Below are 17823 nucleotides of genomic sequence, written 5' to 3' on the forward strand. Positions count from 1 at the left end.
CAGAAATGGGTGAACCATTAAAAGAAAAATGCACTTGTTTGAAATTCAATTTAAAAAAAAAAAAAGATGTAGAAACAGGGTGAGTTAGAAAATGGAAGAAATGTGGAGTAATAGTTAACGAAGTTGGATGTTGTCAAAGATCCCGTTAAGTAGTCACCTTGATGGGAGAAGATAGTTGTAAACCTATTTTTGGAAAGTATGATAGACAAAATGCCTAGTTTCCATTTTCATGGCCACGTAGAATCACCACCTTCTTGAGGCCATCAATTTTATTATAATTTTTTTTTTTAACAAAAGAAGAAAGTATGGCTCAGTTTACCAGAAAAATTGTTCATTTCAACCTTAAGCGTAGAATTCATCGCAGTGTTTTGATTCTCAGAAGTTGCTCTGGATGTTTTTGGGATAACATTATTATATGTTCCATAGGAAAGCCTATTCGGTACTGGATGTTGCCACATGCGGTGCGGCCCAATCAGTTTGTCATTCCCAACATCACCATTTAGATTCAGATTTGGTCGCTTTGAAGATCAGTCTTTTGGGTGATTGTGAAACGGGAAAGACTAGTTTTCTAGTACAAAAATGATCACTGTGTATATATAATTTGGTTTTATGAATATATACACATATATATACACTTATAATACTTGTATAAGTGTTGTTTGTTTGAAGGAAAAATCTGTGGGGGAATTGGAAATGAGCATGAACAGGGTGGTTTGCAGAGTGCGGGATTGAATTTGATGGAAAAAAATTTGTTGGTTAGCGGGGCACGCATTTCATACTCAATCTGGGAAGTGGGAGGTAACATTTTAGCTGATCAAAATGCTCTGCTCTTCTGTAAGATCTTTTTTCAAACGTTTTGGTGGATACGCAGGAGATGGAAAATCTTGGGATCATCTTCCTAACGCCTGCAAGGACTTGGTAGCAATTCTGTATATGTTTGATCTAACCAGTCACCAAACCTTGAAGAAGTTTGTTATGAATTTGTCATCTGATCTTTTTATTATAAATTATAAGAGGGTTTATTTGATTTCTTTGCAATGGTTGCACTCTCATCAGCTGGTATCAGCAAGCAAGAAAATATAATCAGGTATTATATATGTTTAGTCTAATTCCACTTGTGTTCATATAACCAAGTCTCACAGTCATATTCCTCTTGTAGACTGCAATTCCAATTTTGATTGGTACCAAATTTGACGATTTCATTCAGCTGCCTATACGTGTTCTTCATTTGTGTTGAGCAGTAAAGATGCATACAGCACCTCTTCTTTGTGTAGCCTAATGCAACAATATAATTTGTAAAGTAGAGCAATTAAACAATAGCAATACTATGCCTACCCACTTTGAGACATGAATCTTCTCTTCTTTTATCTCAAACAAGTTACAAGTTAAACAATATGGTGTTAGCTTTAGGCCTTCTCATAGTTTAGTTCAATATCTTATGTTGTGGTGGTGACAGGCAAGAGCATATGCCAAGGCCCTCAATGCAACACTCTTCTTTTCAACTGCAACCTAGAAAATTAATGTAAACAAGATCTTCAAGTTCATCACAGCAAAACTGTTTGACATACTTGGGCACTGGAGTGAAAGCTCGCCATTGGTGAGCCTATTATTGATTTCTAGAGTTCGATTTGTGCATAGAAGAGCTGGTTTGATCAGATCAATCACTTGTTGGAAACTATTAAATTGTCAGTCCAGCAAATAAGTCATGACGGAGAAAGGTGGAGGCTGTTCCAGCCCACATCTCCGTTTATGAATAATGTTTATACTGTTAAGCAATTTTGGAGGAAGATATAGAAAAACAAAAAAAAAACAAGTTAAATGTTTTTGCATTTCAGTTTCTCCCCACATTAGTTCATTCCTTTAAAACAGGGTGAATCATATAAATACAACATCAGTAATATGAACATACAATGGTACATAATTTACACAACAGTATCAAAAATGGGAATGTTAGGAGTGAATAACATTAAAAGAGAATAATACTAGCTCTAACATGATAAATAATTTTCAGAAGGTATTTCATGGCATGCTGGTGAAAAATGTGCCAAAACACAGATAATGAGAGAATGAGTTACTTACCAGAAAACATGAACTCTGAAGTCCAAACTATTTCCAAGGTGAAAATATATAGCGCACTACTCAATATAATGTAATTACATGTGATTTTAACATATGCATTTCTTTCCTAGTTCAATTGCTAACCTTGTAAGTTATGGTGATAATTTATCATAAAAATAAAACTAAACAATTCAATCATCTATCGTCTATCCGGAGGGATCTCATATGCATATAAGTCTCATCAAACTTCCTCTTATATTAAAGCAACATTCAATGAATAATCACTTCTTTGATTCTCACACTTCAAGTTGAACCGAAAAAAATAAAAAAAAGTTATTACAAACATAAGCCTGACACAACAAAAGATAGGAGGGATCAACAAGCCTAACCTCATAGTCACAATATCAAAATCATGTCCAATCCAATATGAATCATTTGATGAAAAAGTAGTGAAAAAAACTAATTCAATCAATTGAAGGCACATCATCCATATCATGATGCAAAGGCACATATTCTTAATGGTGATGAATATTTTTTACCAAAAGGTGATTCATTAGACAAATTATAGGATGCAATCATTTTGCCTCAATGCAATTATCTTGCACCAAATAAAATCACAGATGATAATAAACTCGGTCCTCTCGATGAGTTTCATTATTAATCAGAAAAGACTAAAATTTATGAGTGCCACACCACATTATAAACATGGGCTAAAAACGATACTTAGTACCATAATAAAAATTGCTTGAAGTAGAAAAGCTAATACCAAACAGCTATAGCAGGATTGTACGAAAGGATTTCACTCAAGTTTAACCTCCTCTCTCTTTGGGGGATCCAGTTGCAAATAAGTGTATGGCTCTGTTGGTTCCTCTCTGCACGATTACAAATTGCATACAAATTTATTCTCATTTCAATTGAATGTCAAGCATCAACAAGATGAATAATGATATTATTTAGCACTTACCCGGGTTTCGATCGCATGCACCTCCAAAAGAGTTTAAAAGGCCCCGGAACTGTCTTAAATGGGTTCCCCTCAAAACAAGCCTACATAATACCCAACCAATCAGAATTAAAATGACACGAACTGAAGTTGGCATCATAGAATATCATTAAAGGACCAAATCAACATGCCCACAAGAATCTGCAGATTACAGTTCGAGAAGGTGGGGATAATAGAGGAGAAAAGGAAGGTAAAAGACATACTTGGATAACATCCTCAGCTCGATCGTTACATCTGTGAGCTTTGGGTTGACGATGTTCACCCTCTGGCATTCCCCATGGGCTCTCTCTCCTTGGCACTGGTCTTGTCTCGCTCATCTTTTCTCACTACTGAGGGCTGCAGGGTAATTAACTAAAATGAGCCATTTGGGAGGGTGTATAAAAATGTCCATCAGACCAGGTCATACCTTTGTGACCAAGAGATTACGGTTGGACAAAATTATCCCTATTATGAAATTTCTTTGACTTAAAAATTAAAATTGATCCATTTTGCAGAAAATGATAACTCTTTTTAAGTAATAACAATTTTATGCATGTGTATTTTGAATATATAAATAGGTATCTATTTATAAATATTATCCCATAATTATATATTTTTTTATTTTTTATTTAAAATTATTTATATACTTAAAATATATATATATATATATATATATATATATATATATATATATATATAAAATTTTATTATATGCAAAAACTATATGTAATTGTTTATATCATCAACTAAGCCTAGAGAAAAAAAAAAAAATATTGCAAACATCAGGTAGTGTCATAGAGCCATTTTATCGAACACTTTGTAACACAACAATCTATAATATAACATTACGATACAACCTAATATAAGTTTTTTAACCTTCAATCAAAATATGAATAAGATTAATACCCTATAAAACATCATATCGATTAAAAAATAACTCTTTCAAACCATTTTACAAAAGAAAAAGGATTACCCATAAAAATAAATGAGAATATTTTAGAATCTCTAATTTTCTTTGATTTCTCACGTTTTCTTAATAGACAAACAAATACTAAGCGCAATTGAAAACAATGTGAAAGATTGGTTTTCCTTAAAAATAAAATTAAACAAGGAGAAGGGTTTGATGTTACCGTGAAAACAACTGGTTTCGAAGCTTCTGTTAAATGGTAGAGGGAAACTGACAGTAATGGTAGTAGAGGAAACCAACAGTGCTCACACAGGAAGACAAAGAGAAACTTCAACGGCAGTGTTTCAATCTAGAAGAGAAAGAAAATATGGATTGACTCATAGCTGTTTTTCTAATATGTAGACTGACATGGCATTTTGATGATGTGGCAGATGTAATGGCTTTTTTCTATTTTTTTTCTTCACTTTCTTTACTGTCATTTATGGTTTTTCATTATCATGACACAATGAAAAAGATTACATTGTGTAATGGATTCTCTCATTTTGTGAAACATGATTTGGTATGAACTCCAGCTGAGATGTGGCGATGTTTGAGCCTAGACGTATAATTTTCTTTTTCAGAGAAGACTTGGTGTTCAACGTTACATTATGACTGAATTTTTATTCTGAATTGGAACTGTTCTTGGCAAAAGTACCTTAAATTCGAAAGAGTAATCGTACATGTATCCACTTTGAGAACAAAAATAGGCTTCCACCCGACTGATTCTTGTACATTTGGATTGAAAATTTGGAACCACTTTGGCGCAGAGGAGGATAGAAATGAATTAACATGAGTATAAAGATCAAACTGAAGTATCATAAAGACAAAAACATTTCAGCAAAAACATGAATGAGATAAATCAGTCTAGCTGAGGCATTTAAATTAAGTAAAGCCTAAGAAAACCCTAAAGACTCAAAAAATTCTTCTCTCTTTCACCATTTTGAGGACAGCTTCACATCTCAAAGGCCAGCAATTCCATTCAACCTGCAAGTCAAAGATTTGGTATGTTTTAACTTACTATAGACTATTGAACAATAGAAGAGCAAAAGCAAAAGGATGAACTTTTTCAAGCAAAACCGAAACCATAAATCACTGCCTATATATAAAGAAAAACTACTTATCTAAACTTAGTCATGTCAACCTAGGTACTATATTGAGATGAACATTTATACATGCTCAGAAAGTTCACAGCAAAAGCAAAGGGCACTAATATGCAACTTCTTATAAAAATCACAAATACTGCCCCAAACAATAAAGTCCTAATATGCACTAAGAATCAGTCCATTCCATCCAATTAAGCTTTCAATATACCATCAATTCACATCTGCACTATGAAAAAACGATCTCTCAAGGAGCAAATGGTAGAGGCATGCATGATAAATTTAACATTCTGAATCATCTAACACTTATTAATAGTTTGCAGTTATGTTCAATAAGTCGAACATTGTTCACATCTCGTTTAGATATATTTCTTCATTTATCTAGGTTGGTCTATGATGCAGCCTCCTCCTATCAATCAATGTGCCAATCCATATGCAGTAAAAAAATTATCATCTCTATGTAAACTGCATAGAATCTTTTATTGAAAAAGCTGTTTACACAAAGACTAGAATTTTCAAATAGAGAACAGGCACTTCCTGGTTTCAACATATGCAGCCCTCTTTTTAATAAAAACAATATCTATTTTGTCACAAAGAAAGCTCAAAAAACCCAATTATGTTGATTAATATCTAATTGACCACAGAATATATTTCATTCAAGTCACTGTAATTCAATCGGTCATGTTTTTCAACTTCTCTGAGAGTGTGAACATTCATATAACCAAAACATAACAAATTTGAAATTTTCAATTCAATTGATAAAAGCCCATGTTTCCTTAAGCACAAAATTAACAGGAAAATCTTAGATTTAATTATCAACGCAAAACAATTTTGATTGCAAATAATGAAATGCATGACATAGTTATGAGGCATAATATAAATCTGAACAATAGCACAAATTTTCCTGGATTTCCCTATATAATCAAAAAAGGGGTATCGGTAATCCTGAAAATTTGATAACAAAACAAAAATGATTTAATCAAACACTTCTTGAGGCAAAGATTTAACCATATCCCGAAATTATCAATCGATCATTCTTAGTTTGTACACGCCTCCTAAAGACTTAACGAATTAACACAATAATTAGATATTTGCTTCATAATTTCAACAGAATAATAAATTCTAATCTGGAGATAAACTGTAAAGAAGCATGCATGCAAACAAACAATTAAATAAATAAAATTAGAATAAAAAGAATAAAACAAGCAATCGCACCTTAACCAGATCCGACAATGATGTTGTTGATGGGGATGAATATGAGCTTCACGAAAAAACCCACAAATCCCATAACCACGAATCCGATCGCCGTGCGGAATGCCACCTTGGTGAATTCTAAGAAATTTCGATCCAATCCGAAATAAAAAAAGTAGCATACTCAAACAATAAACAATTGGTTTTGATAAGGAAAAAAAAAAGTAAATTACCTTTGCGATCGGGCTTGTGACATCTCTTGACCAGGCGAACGCTGTCCTTGGCGAAATCTCTGAGTGGATCAAACACGTTGTCTATGGCATCCATTTGACGATTGATCTAGCGAATCAATGAACCAATTGAGGGATACTGGAATTATAGATCTGCGGAATTGAATGGAGCGCTGTAGGTATGAATATGATATAGCGATATTTTTTTTCTTTGGTTTGACCAAAATGCCCCCGTTCTCACTGTTGGTGTTGTCGGAGTCGTGGAACGCTGTCGTTTACTGCCTAAATTACGCCCATTTTATGGTGGTTTCTAAAGGCCAAAAGACTTATTCTAACCCAATGCATAGTAAAATCTCAAACTCGTATTTTTTAATTTTCAAAAATCTAAATACTTATTAAAAATCTTAATTATGATAAGGGATAAATTTGTTATTTACTAAAAAATTTAAAAAATAAATGTTTTATCACATTTTCTTTCACAGGTTTAGAAATCTTATAATTTTCTCCTAATCTAAAGTTTGAAATTGAAAATTGCAAATACTTCTTAGAGTTTGTTTCTCTTCTTTCCGATGCAAATTCATTGTCTCAGGCCATCAGCCATCCTCCCTCCTATCTTGTCTCTCCCTCCAGTCACTCTCCCTTCCTTTTTTAGTCGTCTTCAACCGAGATGAAGATGGTATTTCATCTTCATCTTAGTCAAAAACAGCCGGAGTGGAAAGGGAGAGTAATCAAAGAGAGAGATAAGGTAGGAGAGAGGACGACTAATAGTCAAAGATGACGAATCGACGTCAGAGAGAAGAGGAGCAAACTCTACGAGGTATTTGTCAATTTTCAAACTTTGAGTTTAAGAAAAAATTATAAGATTTTTAAACCTGGAGAAAAAAATATGATAAAAATTTAAATTTTTTAGTAAATGATGATTTTATCTTTAACCCTAATTGAGAATTTTAATATAAATTTGTTTATGAATGTTTGAGTTTTTGAAAGTTGAAGAGTGAAAGTTTGAGATTTCATCATACCTTCGGTGGGAATAAATCTTTCCGCCATTTCTAAAATATTATTTTTTCATCATTTCAATCAAAGATGGCCAAAGAGAGAAGAGAGAATGATCAGAGACAGAGATAAGGTAGGAAGGAGGACGACCGACGACCAAAGACAAGAGAAAAAGAACAAACTCTAAAGAGGTATTTGTTAGTTTTTAAACTTTGGGTTTAAAGGGAAATTGTAAGATTTCTAAACTTGGAAGAAAAATATGATAAAATTTTAAATTTTTTAGTAAATAACAGTTTTATTTCTAATCTTAATTGAGATTTTTAATAGAAATTTGTTTATAAAGGAATGTTTAAATTTTTAAAAATTTGAGGATAAAAATTTTAAATTTCACTATACTTTAAGTGAGAATAAGTCTTCCAGCGTTTCTAAAATATTATAGAATTAGTTATTAATTTAATATTATCAAATGGCAATTCCCTAATTATAATGATAGTTTACCCTGATTTTTCTAATAATTAATCAATAAAATTTCATAAATTTATAATAAAAAATAATGTTGTATAATTGATACTCATTATCCACTAAACTGTTAATAAAAACAAACCAATGTGCAATCATAATTTCTTCCTCAATGATTTCATACAAATAATAAACTAATCAAGTGATCCTTCGTTATCAATTGTATTATAACGCAACCAATATTACTTTCAAAAGGAAGGCTATAAAACCAAAATAAGATGGAAATTCTCACAACAATGAGCATGGCTTCACACATCCTTTCACCAACTTGTAATCTGCTTGCGAGTTCATTGCTGAAGTCGAAGGATGAGGTTTCAATTAGACTAATATGGTTATCTTTTTGCTCCAGTTGTCGTGGAGTCTGCCTTTCTTTCGCACTGAACAGTTCGAGGCACAAATGTCAAGCCACGAGTGTGGCGACGACCAAAGCTGATGGATGAAGGAGAGGAGTCTGAAGTGCTTAATTTTGAGACTGCTGAAACGAGGCCATCAATGGTTTCATTTTCTACTTCCATTGCTTCCTTCTTGTGTATGTTTTCTTTATGTTGGTTCTTTTGCCTCTGTTTCTTGGATGGATGGGACATTTTTAAGAACTCAAATGAAGTGGGAAACTTATGCTTGTCTACAAGATGCTGTTGCCTGCCTTTATAGCTCTTGAATTTCAACCCACAGCCTTCAACCAGGCATTCATACTGTCACATACAAACATTGCAACATATTTATCTTACATCAAATTGGAAAGACAGAATACAAGAAAAATACCAAACAGCACATTCAACAACATATTGGGAACATTTTGCAGTTGCTCACTAAGATAATTTATTTTGATTCTGGGAATGAGTAAGAACTTGTGCTTGTTAAGAACAAAATGATCCATTGATCCATCATCCTCAACTATAAGATTAATATACTCTTCAGGTTGATAAAAACAATACAAGTGCCATGGATATGTTCAATGAATATGCATACAAGATAATTACTGTTCCAAATGATGTAAACGGGGAAGCAAAAAGAGATCAGTGAAGTAACATTAAAAAGCAACTTCTACTACCAACTAAAAATTGTAATTAGAATATATCTCAACCAGAAGGAAACAGAAAATAATTTAATCATTCTGAACTAAATATAGCAAAACCAACATAAAGATGATGAACAAATAGAAGTTACCATAGCATAGCCACGTGCAACTTTAGCCTGAAAGAAAGAATCATGAGCTTCAGATACATGTATGCTGAGCAGACGTGAGGTAGGGTAAACTCTAGAGCACACTGAACAAGATGCAGAATGCCTTGCATTATAATGATCTTCAAACTCCTCCAAAGAGGTCAAGCGTGCATTACAACCCACAATTGGACAACAAACTCCCCTGAATCAACCACAATTTTCACAACTCAGCAACAGGCATATTTTTTAAGCAAACCCATTAACTCAATTCATTCAAAAATGAAAATTATACTGCAGAAGCAAAAACATAAACAAAATTACAATTAACACCTGCCATCCTCAGTAACCATATTCGCAATTTGACACTTCTCATCTTCACTTAAATCAAACGCAATCTGAAACAGTAAAGAAAAAGAAAATGTATCAGCCAATTTATTAAACAAGTGAAATGGCTAAAATCACAACAACTAACAAAATTCATTTTTCAGTTATTTTACAAAAAATAAAGATCGAATGAGAACCTGTTTGGCAAGAAGTTCGCGTTCGATGTTGCCAGAAGCGAAGAACGGAGAATCGGGACCGAAACGACGTCGAACAGAAGTCCAGTAGGGGAAGCCAGATTCGAGATTAGAGTCAATAACCATAGCCATGGGTCGCGGGTGTGGTGGTTCCAGCAAGAGAATATCTGTGATATTGATTTGCTTTATTTTTGTCTCTTGCTTTCCGTTGCAATTTTGAACTTGTCTTCCCTTCTGAAGTAGGGGAGAGAGAGAGAGTAAAGCGTCGTCGTATTGAGAGATTTGTATTGGAAAGTGGGCTGGGTCCATTACTTGACCCAAGAGACAACTTCCAAGGCCGAAGCCCTCACAACAAATTAAACTTATCCCGGGCTCCATTAGGATGTAATTAGATTAACAAATAAATAATTAAACAAGTTAATCTAATAGTTCTTCATAGGTATACCCAGGGGAACTGACAAATTAAAAGAAGGCAATGTGATTGAACAGATTTGAGGATAACATTGTTAGATGTTCAACTCCTTCTCTTGCCACAATCATGGTCACATAACACCCTCTTCCCTTGCCAATAGCAAACCACCATCACACCATAGTTTAGAGATGACAATAAAATAGAAATGGATCGATTAACCAAGTACTCGTCTTTGTTCCTGATACATGGATTATAAAAATTTTTTGTTCCCTCCTTGTAGAAAATATTTTGCTCCTCTTCCCCTTCCTATTCTCATAGAAAAAATTCTCCTTTTAATCTCCACTAGAAAAAATAATAAACATTTATTATATAATAAGGCGTATTTATAATAATTCAAAATTTTTTAAAATATTTCAATATTTAAGGATTTAGAAGATGTGCAAGGAAGGGGCCAAACCAAAGATGAGACAAGTTGAAGATATTTCTATTCTCATATTTGTTTTATCTCTAATTCTCATTTTTGTCCCATCTCTATTCTTATTAGGAATCATCTCTCAATTGGAGAGAGACAACTAAACTTTTAAACTTAAAAAGTAAAATAGTGTTATTTTAACAAACTTTGGGTGGGAAACAGTCATTCGACCTAACAATAACTATTCCATATTAATTAGAATTCTCCAAAAGTTTAAGACAAAATAGGGAAGATAAAATAACACCCAGATGATATATTATTTATGTACCTAAATTATATACTAAAAATATATACACATAACATTTTTTTTATCTTAATGCACAATATAAGAAAAAAATAATTGGTTTAAGAGTATAAATCCAATCTATAATTAGATATGACATTACTCTTTTAATATATATCTTGTATTATATTGATTGGCACATGTTGATCGCATTCTTAAAAGACAAATGGAAACGGCTTAGTTGAGAAAATATTAATTATGTATTAATATATAGTTTGTATTATATTGATTGGTACATGTTGATCGCATTCTTAAAAGACAAATATAAACAGCTTAGTTGAGAAAATATTAATTATGTAACGATGAATATTTTAATAGTTGGTTATTATGTCATTTTCATTTCTATCTAACTGGGCAGGCCGCTTTCAAGGGCTGCTTATCCATCAACAGTATTATACAGCCATGAATTCTGTAAATCCAATGCTGACTTTTCTTCCAAGTTTATAAATAAATCTATGAGGCAGACTGAACCCACATGCCAAACTCGCTAAATTATGAAGTAAATTACAGATGATGATTTAAATAAATTAGATTAATTCCTAGTTAAAGGATGATGTGGCAAATTTTTATTGGGCAGAAGGTGTGAATAAGGAGTCCAAGCCTAACCCGGGCCACGACAAAAACCAAGTGTTAATATCGATAGTCAATTACAGCTAGCATAAAAGGCTCCTCCTAGTCGTGCGGCACTTTCTCTTTTTCTGTATATTATAAGACTCAGCAATGGCCACTGGAGACAGACTACACAGAAATGGAGGTTTTGAGCTGGCCAAGATTAGGGGTGATATTGTTGATGATTCTTATGTTTACGTGGGAAGGAGAGAGTAAATTGGCACAAAATTTCTACGGCAAAACGTGTCCCAACGTTGAGTCGATAGTGAAGCAAGCTGTGTCCACAAAGTTCAGCCAGACTTTCATCACCATTCCGGCAACTCTGCGTCTCTTCTTCCATGACTGCTTCGTTGAGGTAAACCATTCTCTTTTCTCCATACCTTTCGTGAGCAATGGTTAGCTTCATTAACTTGTGGCTAAAGCTAGCGTCCTCGGAATTTTCTTGGACAGGGATGTGATGCCTCAATATTAATTCGATCGCCAAACAATGATGCAGAGAAGGATGCTCCAGATAATCTTTCTCTTGCTGGAGATGGGTTTGACACTGTTATAAAGGCAAAGCAAGCTGTGGAAGCAGTATGCCCAGGCATTGTCTCCTGTGCAGACATTTTGGCAATGGCAGCTAGAGATGTTGTAGCCTTGGTAAAGCCTGAGCACTCCCATCTATATCAATTATCGAAATTTTCCCACTTTGAAGCTGAAATTTTAACATTTTCAATCTGTCTGATGTGATCAAACTGATCAGGCTGGAGGGCCTTCATTCAATGTCGAATTGGGGCGACGTGATGGCCTTATATCTCTGGCCTCCAGGGTGCCCGGAAATTTGCCACAACCCACATTTAATCTTGCACAACTAAACACTATGTTTGCAAGACACAACCTTAGCCAAATTGATATGATTGCACTCTCAGGGGCACACACAGTAGGCTTCTCTCATTGCAGCCGCTTCGCGAACCGCCTCTATTCATTCTCTGCATCCACTCCTGTCGACCCTTCTCTGGATCCGAATTACGCCCAGCAGTTGATGGCAGCCTGTCCTCGGAACGTTGACCCCACCATTGCCATCAGCATGGATCCTGTAACCCCGCAAACTTTTGACAATCAGTATTACAAGAATCTAGTGGCAGGGGAGGGCTTGTTTACTTCGGATGAGGTGCTATTCACAGATCACAATTCTCAGCCTACTGTAAATGATTTCGCTAAAAGCCCTGGTGACTTCAATGCAGCCTTTGTCAATGCAATGGTAAAGCTGGGAAGGGTAAGGGTTAAAACAGGCAAACATGGAGAGATAAGGAGAGACTGCACAACATTTAATTGATCAAGTTTGGACCGGACATACAAGGGTAGCTATCCAAGCTGTTCTGGAATTAACAAGTGTTTGATTTCTATGACCGTTATGAGGTTATTTTAAACTAGATTTTTCATGTTTTCGATTAATTTTCTAAAGCTGCTTCAAATCGGGCCTCCGAGTTGATATAATAAGGGAGGTAAGAACCTTGTATCCTAATTCTTTCAAACAAACGATTAATCTAGCTAGCAAAAGAGTAATGCTATGCGCATATCTATTATTTATTTTTGTACGTATCTATTATTTCTTTTAAATGTATAAATAGATATATATTTATATGTATAATTATATAATTGAGTATTATTTAACTTTAAAAATTAATAAAATTGATGAAGTATTAAAACTTTTAAAGTAAAAGTCTGACTTCGAATTTCTTTCATATTTGTAAAATCTTACTCACTTCTAAGTTTGGTTGCTATATTTCAGATTTATCCAATTTACCCGTCAATAGGTTTAAGCAAAATTTGTGTTTATTTTTAACAATAAGACAAAACGTTCCTACCCGAAGTTTGTTGAATCAACACTTTTCTACCATTTAAATTTGAAAATTAGGCTTTTCCATCCACCGTCTAGTTTTGTTCTTGAACTGTACCTGTAAAATGACATGAAAGTAATTTACTAGGCATTTGAAAATTAAAAATTTATGTAATTAACATACTGAAAAATTAAAGGAAAATGTTCAAATCCTTCCCCTGCAACAGCCATGGCCGCACAAACATTCTCTTGCCTATAGCAACCCACCATTATACCATCGTTCACACCAATCATCCTGCCTTCTCTTTCATTTCAATTTTCTACTTCTCTACAACACAATGCACTTTTCTTTGTTATCAGCAGTGGCAACCCACCTTTAACTTATATCTCCTTTAATTCACCACTCGACATTGCTTTAATCGATCTACCGCCGCCATCACCACCAAAAATAACAACTTTTGCTAAAGCCTCCGTGATTTCCCCCTCCATCTCAACCAACATAGCAATAGCTTACCTCACGGCCGCAACCCTGTCTCGACATCCTCCACATTCCTCCACCATAACAGTCCCTGGTTAGATCGCACCCCTTGTTTCCCATTCTCCGAATCTTTCTCCTTAAATGGTGGTGATGACGGAGTAAACAAATCATTAAACTCATATCCAATTCTCTCAAAAGTCTCACTCCAGCTCAAACTACACCCTTTTTCTTCGACACCCAAAAGTAAAAAAAAAAAAAATATATATATATATATATATATATATATATATATAACAAATGACTGTATGGAGGGAGGAAGCCAACGATAGTAACAAATGCTGAGAGTCAGAGGACGACATCATTTTGTGGTGGCATACACAAAGAATTGGGGTGGGTTTATTGGGAGGAAACTGGTTAAGGTGGCTGAGGAGTTGAAGCGTGTGAGTTATAAGGTTGTGTGATATGAGCACTTTTCTCTTCTTCTTTCTTCTTTGTACCTCTCCTCCATACACCTACAAACCTCAATTCAACTTGTGTTCGCCGGTAAAATTTGTGTATTTCATTTGTGTAGAAGAGAGGCAAGGATGAAGTAGAAGAAATGTTTGAGATCTGGGCGAAACAAACAGTTCATCAATTTGAGATTAAAGCTTGGAGATACAGAAGAAGAGAAGGTTGGGGATATTTAAAGAAAAGGAAGAATTATGGTTGCATTACGGAGGACGGCGGAATGCAAAGTAGAAGAAAAATTGATTTTAGACGTGAGGTTTATGGTGGGTGAAGAAAGGGGAGGTGAAGAAAGGGGAGAAGAAGAAAAAAGATGAGGAGAAATGGGGATAAGAAAATGAATGGGGAGAAATAAAAAAAATTAACTACTAAAGGATATTTTTATTTTTATATTAATTTCAGTTAAAGTTAACATGTTTTACATACATAATTAGATAAAGGGACAGATATAGATATTAATATTTTATAATATATTTTATATGATATGATTTAAATAAAAATAATATATATTATAAAATATATTAAATTAATATAATATAATAGATATATCTTACGATATTAGTAATATAAATTAATATATATTTTTTTAAAAATATTATATAATAAAGACGTTTATGAAAAATTTTAAACTTTTAAAAGTTTTTTTGATATTTTATAAAATGATGACGTGTTAATTAAATTTTTTATTTCATTTTTTAAAAAATAATATAGGATATAATATTCAATATGCAATATAAAAAATTAAAATTTTGATATATAATATAATAATGATTTAACATAGTTAGAAAAACCAAATTTTTAAACTTAAAATGATAAAGTAATGTCATTTCAACGAACTTTGGGTGGGAAATAGTCATTTGACCTAATAATAACTATTCTATATTTAAAACTTCTAATTGAAACCTAATTGTTCTCCAAAAGTTTAAGACAAAATAAGGATTATTCACATATGGGATCTATCCTCATATTAACGGCAAGCTTCTATTAAAAAATAAAATAAAATAATTCATCCTTATCTAAGTGAGTGCATTCACCAAAATATTTTGACATTATCTTAATGCACAAAATAACAAAAAAATAATTAGTTTAAGATTATAAATAAATAAAATATATAGTTAGATTTGACATTACTCTTTGATCGATACCTAATAATGATTTTATATTACATTGATTGATTCATGCATAATTTAATTGAAAAAATATTAATTAATTATGTAACGACGAATATTATAATAGTTGGTTATTGTGTCATTTTCATTTCTATCTAACTAAAGCCAGCCGGCCACTTTCAAAGACCAATTAAATTTTATTTGTTTATTTTAAATATATATATTTATAATTTTAAATTAAAAATAAAATAATAATGAATTATCTATTCATAATATTGCGAAGCTACGATTGGTCTTTGAAATTTAAATCCTAGTTAAAAGATGATGTGGCATATTTTTATTGGACAGAAGGTGTAAACACGGAGTGAAAGACTGACCCGGGCCACGACAAAAACCCTGTTTAAAATAATAATGCAAGTAGTCAATCACAATTTACAGCTACCATTGAAGGTTTCTACTCACGTGACTGACATTTTCTCGTCTTCTATATATGAGAGACTCATTGATGGCCACTGCAGACAGATTACACAGAAATGGAGATTTGGACCAGGCCAAGAGCAGGGGTGTTATTGTTGATGATGCTTATGTTTACGAGGGGAGGAGAGAGTCAGTTGGCACGAAATTTCTACAGCTCAACATGTCCTAACGTTGAGTCGATAGTGAAGCAAGCTGTGTCCACAAAGTTTAGCCAGACCTTCGTCACCATCCCAGCCACCCTGCGTCTCTTCTTCCATGACTGCTTCGTTGAGGTAAAAATTCTATCTCTGGTAGAAGATTTTTTCAGTATTAATCAGCATCTTTCATGGCGGATAATTCTTCAATCTTCCCTGTTCTCCGGGGGCATTAGTTTGTTTATTAGTTATTAATCATGATAGGACATGAGAGTCCACATCTACAGCCATTAACCAAACCATTATTGACTAATGAAAGAGGAAATTGCCTGCAAATTTGTTCAACACTTAAACGTCAAACTAATTACTATTTTATTCATAATCATGTGATGACTTTTAAATTATTTATTAAATATGACTGCGATTATTTGTTTGGTGCATGAACTGTATGTTACATTTATTGTTTGATTCCACTGCCATGGCATCAGCTAGCTTCTTTTAAATTCTGTTTTTGGGCACATGGTAGAATCAATTTATGGCTAAAGCTAGCGACCTCTGAATTTTCTTGGATAGGGATGTGATGCCTCCATAATGATTCGATCGGCAAATAATGATGCGGAGAAGGATGCTGCTGACAATCTTTCCCTTGCTGGAGATGGGTTCGACACAGTTGTCAAGGCAAAGCAAGCTGTGGAAGCAGTATGCCCAGGCATTGTCTCTTGTGCTGACATTTTGGCTATGGCAGCTAGAGATGTTGTAGCCCTGGTAAAGCTTGAGCACTCATATTTTACATCAATAATCAAAATTTCCCACTTTGAGGCAGAAATTTTAACATTTTCAACCTGTCTGACGCGATTAAACTGATCAGGCTGGAGGGCCTTCATTCAATGTCGAATTGGGGCGACGCGATGGCCTTATATCTCTGGCCTCCGGGGTGCCTGGAAATTTGCCACAACCCACATTTAATCTTGCACAACTAATCACTATGTTTGCAAGACACAACCTTAGCCAAATTGATATGATTGCACTCTCAGGGGCGCACACGGTAGGCTTCTCTCATTGCAACCGCTTTTCGAACCGCCTCTATTCATTCTCTGCATCCTCTCCTGTCGACCCTTCTCTGGATCCGAATTACGCCCAGCAGTTGATGGCAGCCTGTCCTCGGAACGTTGACCCCACCATTGCCATCAACATGGATCCTGTAACCCCGCGAACTTTTGACAATCAGTATTACAAGAATCTGGTAGCAGGGAAGGGTTTGTTTACTTCGGATGAGGTGCTATTCACAGATCATAATTCTCAGCCTACCGTAAATGATTTTGCCAAAAGCCCTGGTGACTTCAATGGAGCCTTTGTCACTGCAATGGTAAAGCTGGGAAGGGTAGGGGTTAAAACTGGGAATCAAGGACAGATAAGGAGAGACTGCACAACATTTAATTGATCTAGGCAAGCTTATTATCAGCATGCATTAAAGTTGCTGATAAGAAGAGTTATGCTGTGTAATAATAAAGGGAACATTTTGATCTTATTTTCCATCTCTGTTTACATTTCTAAATTTTTATTCATAAATGGGCACATTTGTACATAATCGGTTGAAGAGTTAAAGTGTCACGTCTTTTTACCGATTATTTCGAGCTATCACTAGATCAATAAAAAAAAATTGTTATAATTGAAGTTCAGATAATTGCATCTTTTTGACTTTGAGAAAAATTGAAACCCTTCAAATTTTCTGAATTTAGAGAAGCATTTGGTGAACCAGAAGAATCATTCCATTCTAAATTTCTAATGCTTGTTTGTTGTCATTTTCATCATTAATACGTTTAGT

General features: G+C 34.0%; 5 protein-coding genes and 1 pseudogene across 6 annotated transcripts; 3 read left to right on the top strand and 3 right to left on the bottom strand.

The window, feature by feature from the left end:
* The first annotated feature begins 264 nt into the window (after positions 1-264).
* On the top strand, positions 265-1620 carry LOC123196780 (annotated as a pseudogene).
* Positions 1621-2679: 1059 nt separating this feature from the next.
* Positions 2680-4308, bottom strand: LOC123196781. 2 transcript variants are annotated; one of them, XM_044610902.1, is made up of 4 exons: positions 4168-4308; positions 3262-3394; positions 3023-3102; positions 2680-2930 (listed from the first exon to the last, which is right to left on the bottom strand). In XM_044610902.1, the coding sequence occupies exons 2-4, from the start codon at positions 3373-3375 to the stop codon at positions 2858-2860; spliced, it is 267 nt and encodes an 88-aa protein (XP_044466837.1). In that variant the 5' UTR covers positions 3376-3394; positions 4168-4308; the 3' UTR covers positions 2680-2857. The 2 variants fall into 2 exon arrangements, with proteins under 2 accessions (XP_044466837.1, XP_044466838.1); XM_044610903.1 differs by lacking the exon at positions 4168-4308 and having other exon boundaries at positions 3262-3432.
* Positions 4309-4754: 446 nt separating this feature from the next.
* Positions 4755-6686, bottom strand: LOC123196782 (protein transport protein Sec61 subunit gamma). The gene is made up of 3 exons (XM_044610904.1): positions 6508-6686; positions 6299-6415; positions 4755-4967 (listed from the first exon to the last, which is right to left on the bottom strand). The coding sequence occupies exons 1-2, from the start codon at positions 6599-6601 to the stop codon at positions 6300-6302; spliced, it is 210 nt and encodes a 69-aa protein (XP_044466839.1). The 5' UTR covers positions 6602-6686; the 3' UTR covers positions 4755-4967; position 6299.
* A 1420-nt stretch (positions 6687-8106) lies between these two features.
* LOC123195771 (zinc finger protein 511) lies at positions 8107-9921 on the bottom strand. Its single transcript, XM_044609602.1, has 4 exons — positions 9702-9921; positions 9511-9575; positions 9184-9382; positions 8107-8708 (listed from the first exon to the last, which is right to left on the bottom strand). Exons 1-4 carry the CDS (start codon positions 9828-9830, stop codon positions 8349-8351), a joined length of 753 nt encoding a protein of 250 aa, XP_044465537.1. The 5' UTR covers positions 9831-9921; the 3' UTR covers positions 8107-8348.
* A 1646-nt stretch (positions 9922-11567) lies between these two features.
* LOC123196052 (peroxidase 16-like) lies at positions 11568-13041 on the top strand. The gene is made up of 3 exons (XM_044609937.1): positions 11568-11829; positions 11925-12116; positions 12220-13041. Exons 1-3 carry the CDS (start codon positions 11614-11616, stop codon positions 12790-12792), a joined length of 981 nt encoding a protein of 326 aa, XP_044465872.1. The 5' UTR covers positions 11568-11613; the 3' UTR covers positions 12793-13041.
* Positions 13042-15874: 2833 nt separating this feature from the next.
* Positions 15875-17595, top strand: LOC123195865 (peroxidase 51-like). The gene is made up of 3 exons (XM_044609728.1): positions 15875-16136; positions 16572-16763; positions 16867-17595. The coding sequence occupies exons 1-3, from the start codon at positions 15921-15923 to the stop codon at positions 17437-17439; spliced, it is 981 nt and encodes a 326-aa protein (XP_044465663.1). The 5' UTR covers positions 15875-15920; the 3' UTR covers positions 17440-17595.
* The last annotated feature ends 228 nt before the right edge of the window (positions 17596-17823 follow it).

The sequence above is a fragment of the Mangifera indica genome, chromosome 14 (genome assembly GCF_011075055.1).
Source record: "Mangifera indica cultivar Alphonso chromosome 14, CATAS_Mindica_2.1, whole genome shotgun sequence".
NCBI classification, from domain to species: domain Eukaryota; kingdom Viridiplantae; phylum Streptophyta; class Magnoliopsida; order Sapindales; family Anacardiaceae; genus Mangifera; species Mangifera indica.

Excerpts from the sequence above, each read along its gene's own strand:
- LOC123195771 (XM_044609602.1), bottom strand. The coding sequence starts at position 9,830 with ATGGCTATGGTTATTGACTCTAATCTCGAATCTGGCTTCCCCTACTGG. Across the intron at positions 9,383-9,510 it reads ATGGTTACTGAGGATGGCAG|GGGAGTTTGTTGTCCAATTG; the intron begins GTGTTAATTGTA and ends TGGTTGATTCAG. Across the intron at positions 8,709-9,183 it reads TTGCACGTGGCTATGCTATG|TATGAATGCCTGGTTGAAGG; the intron begins GTAACTTCTATT and ends TGTATGTGACAG.
- LOC123195865 (XM_044609728.1), top strand. The coding sequence starts at position 15,921 with ATGGAGATTTGGACCAGGCCAAGAGCAGGGGTGTTATTGTTGATGATG. Across the intron at positions 16,137-16,571 it reads TCCATGACTGCTTCGTTGAG|GGATGTGATGCCTCCATAAT; the intron begins GTAAAAATTCTA and ends TTTCTTGGATAG. Across the intron at positions 16,764-16,866 it reads CTAGAGATGTTGTAGCCCTG|GCTGGAGGGCCTTCATTCAA; the intron begins GTAAAGCTTGAG and ends TAAACTGATCAG.
- LOC123196781 (XM_044610902.1), bottom strand. The coding sequence starts at position 3,375 with ATGAGCGAGACAAGACCAGTGCCAAGGAGAGAGAGCCCATGGGGAATG. Across the intron at positions 3,103-3,261 it reads GAGCTGAGGATGTTATCCAA|GCTTGTTTTGAGGGGAACCC; the intron begins GTATGTCTTTTA and ends GGTATTATGTAG. Across the intron at positions 2,931-3,022 it reads TGCATGCGATCGAAACCCGG|AGAGGAACCAACAGAGCCAT; the intron begins GTAAGTGCTAAA and ends GTAATCGTGCAG.
- LOC123196052 (XM_044609937.1), top strand. The coding sequence starts at position 11,614 with ATGGAGGTTTTGAGCTGGCCAAGATTAGGGGTGATATTGTTGATGATT. Across the intron at positions 11,830-11,924 it reads TCCATGACTGCTTCGTTGAG|GGATGTGATGCCTCAATATT; the intron begins GTAAACCATTCT and ends TTTCTTGGACAG. Across the intron at positions 12,117-12,219 it reads CTAGAGATGTTGTAGCCTTG|GCTGGAGGGCCTTCATTCAA; the intron begins GTAAAGCCTGAG and ends CAAACTGATCAG.
- LOC123196782 (XM_044610904.1), bottom strand. The coding sequence starts at position 6,601 with ATGGATGCCATAGACAACGTGTTTGATCCACTCAGAGATTTCGCCAAG. Across the intron at positions 6,416-6,507 it reads TCACAAGCCCGATCGCAAAG|AATTCACCAAGGTGGCATTC; the intron begins GTAATTTACTTT and ends GAAATTTCTTAG.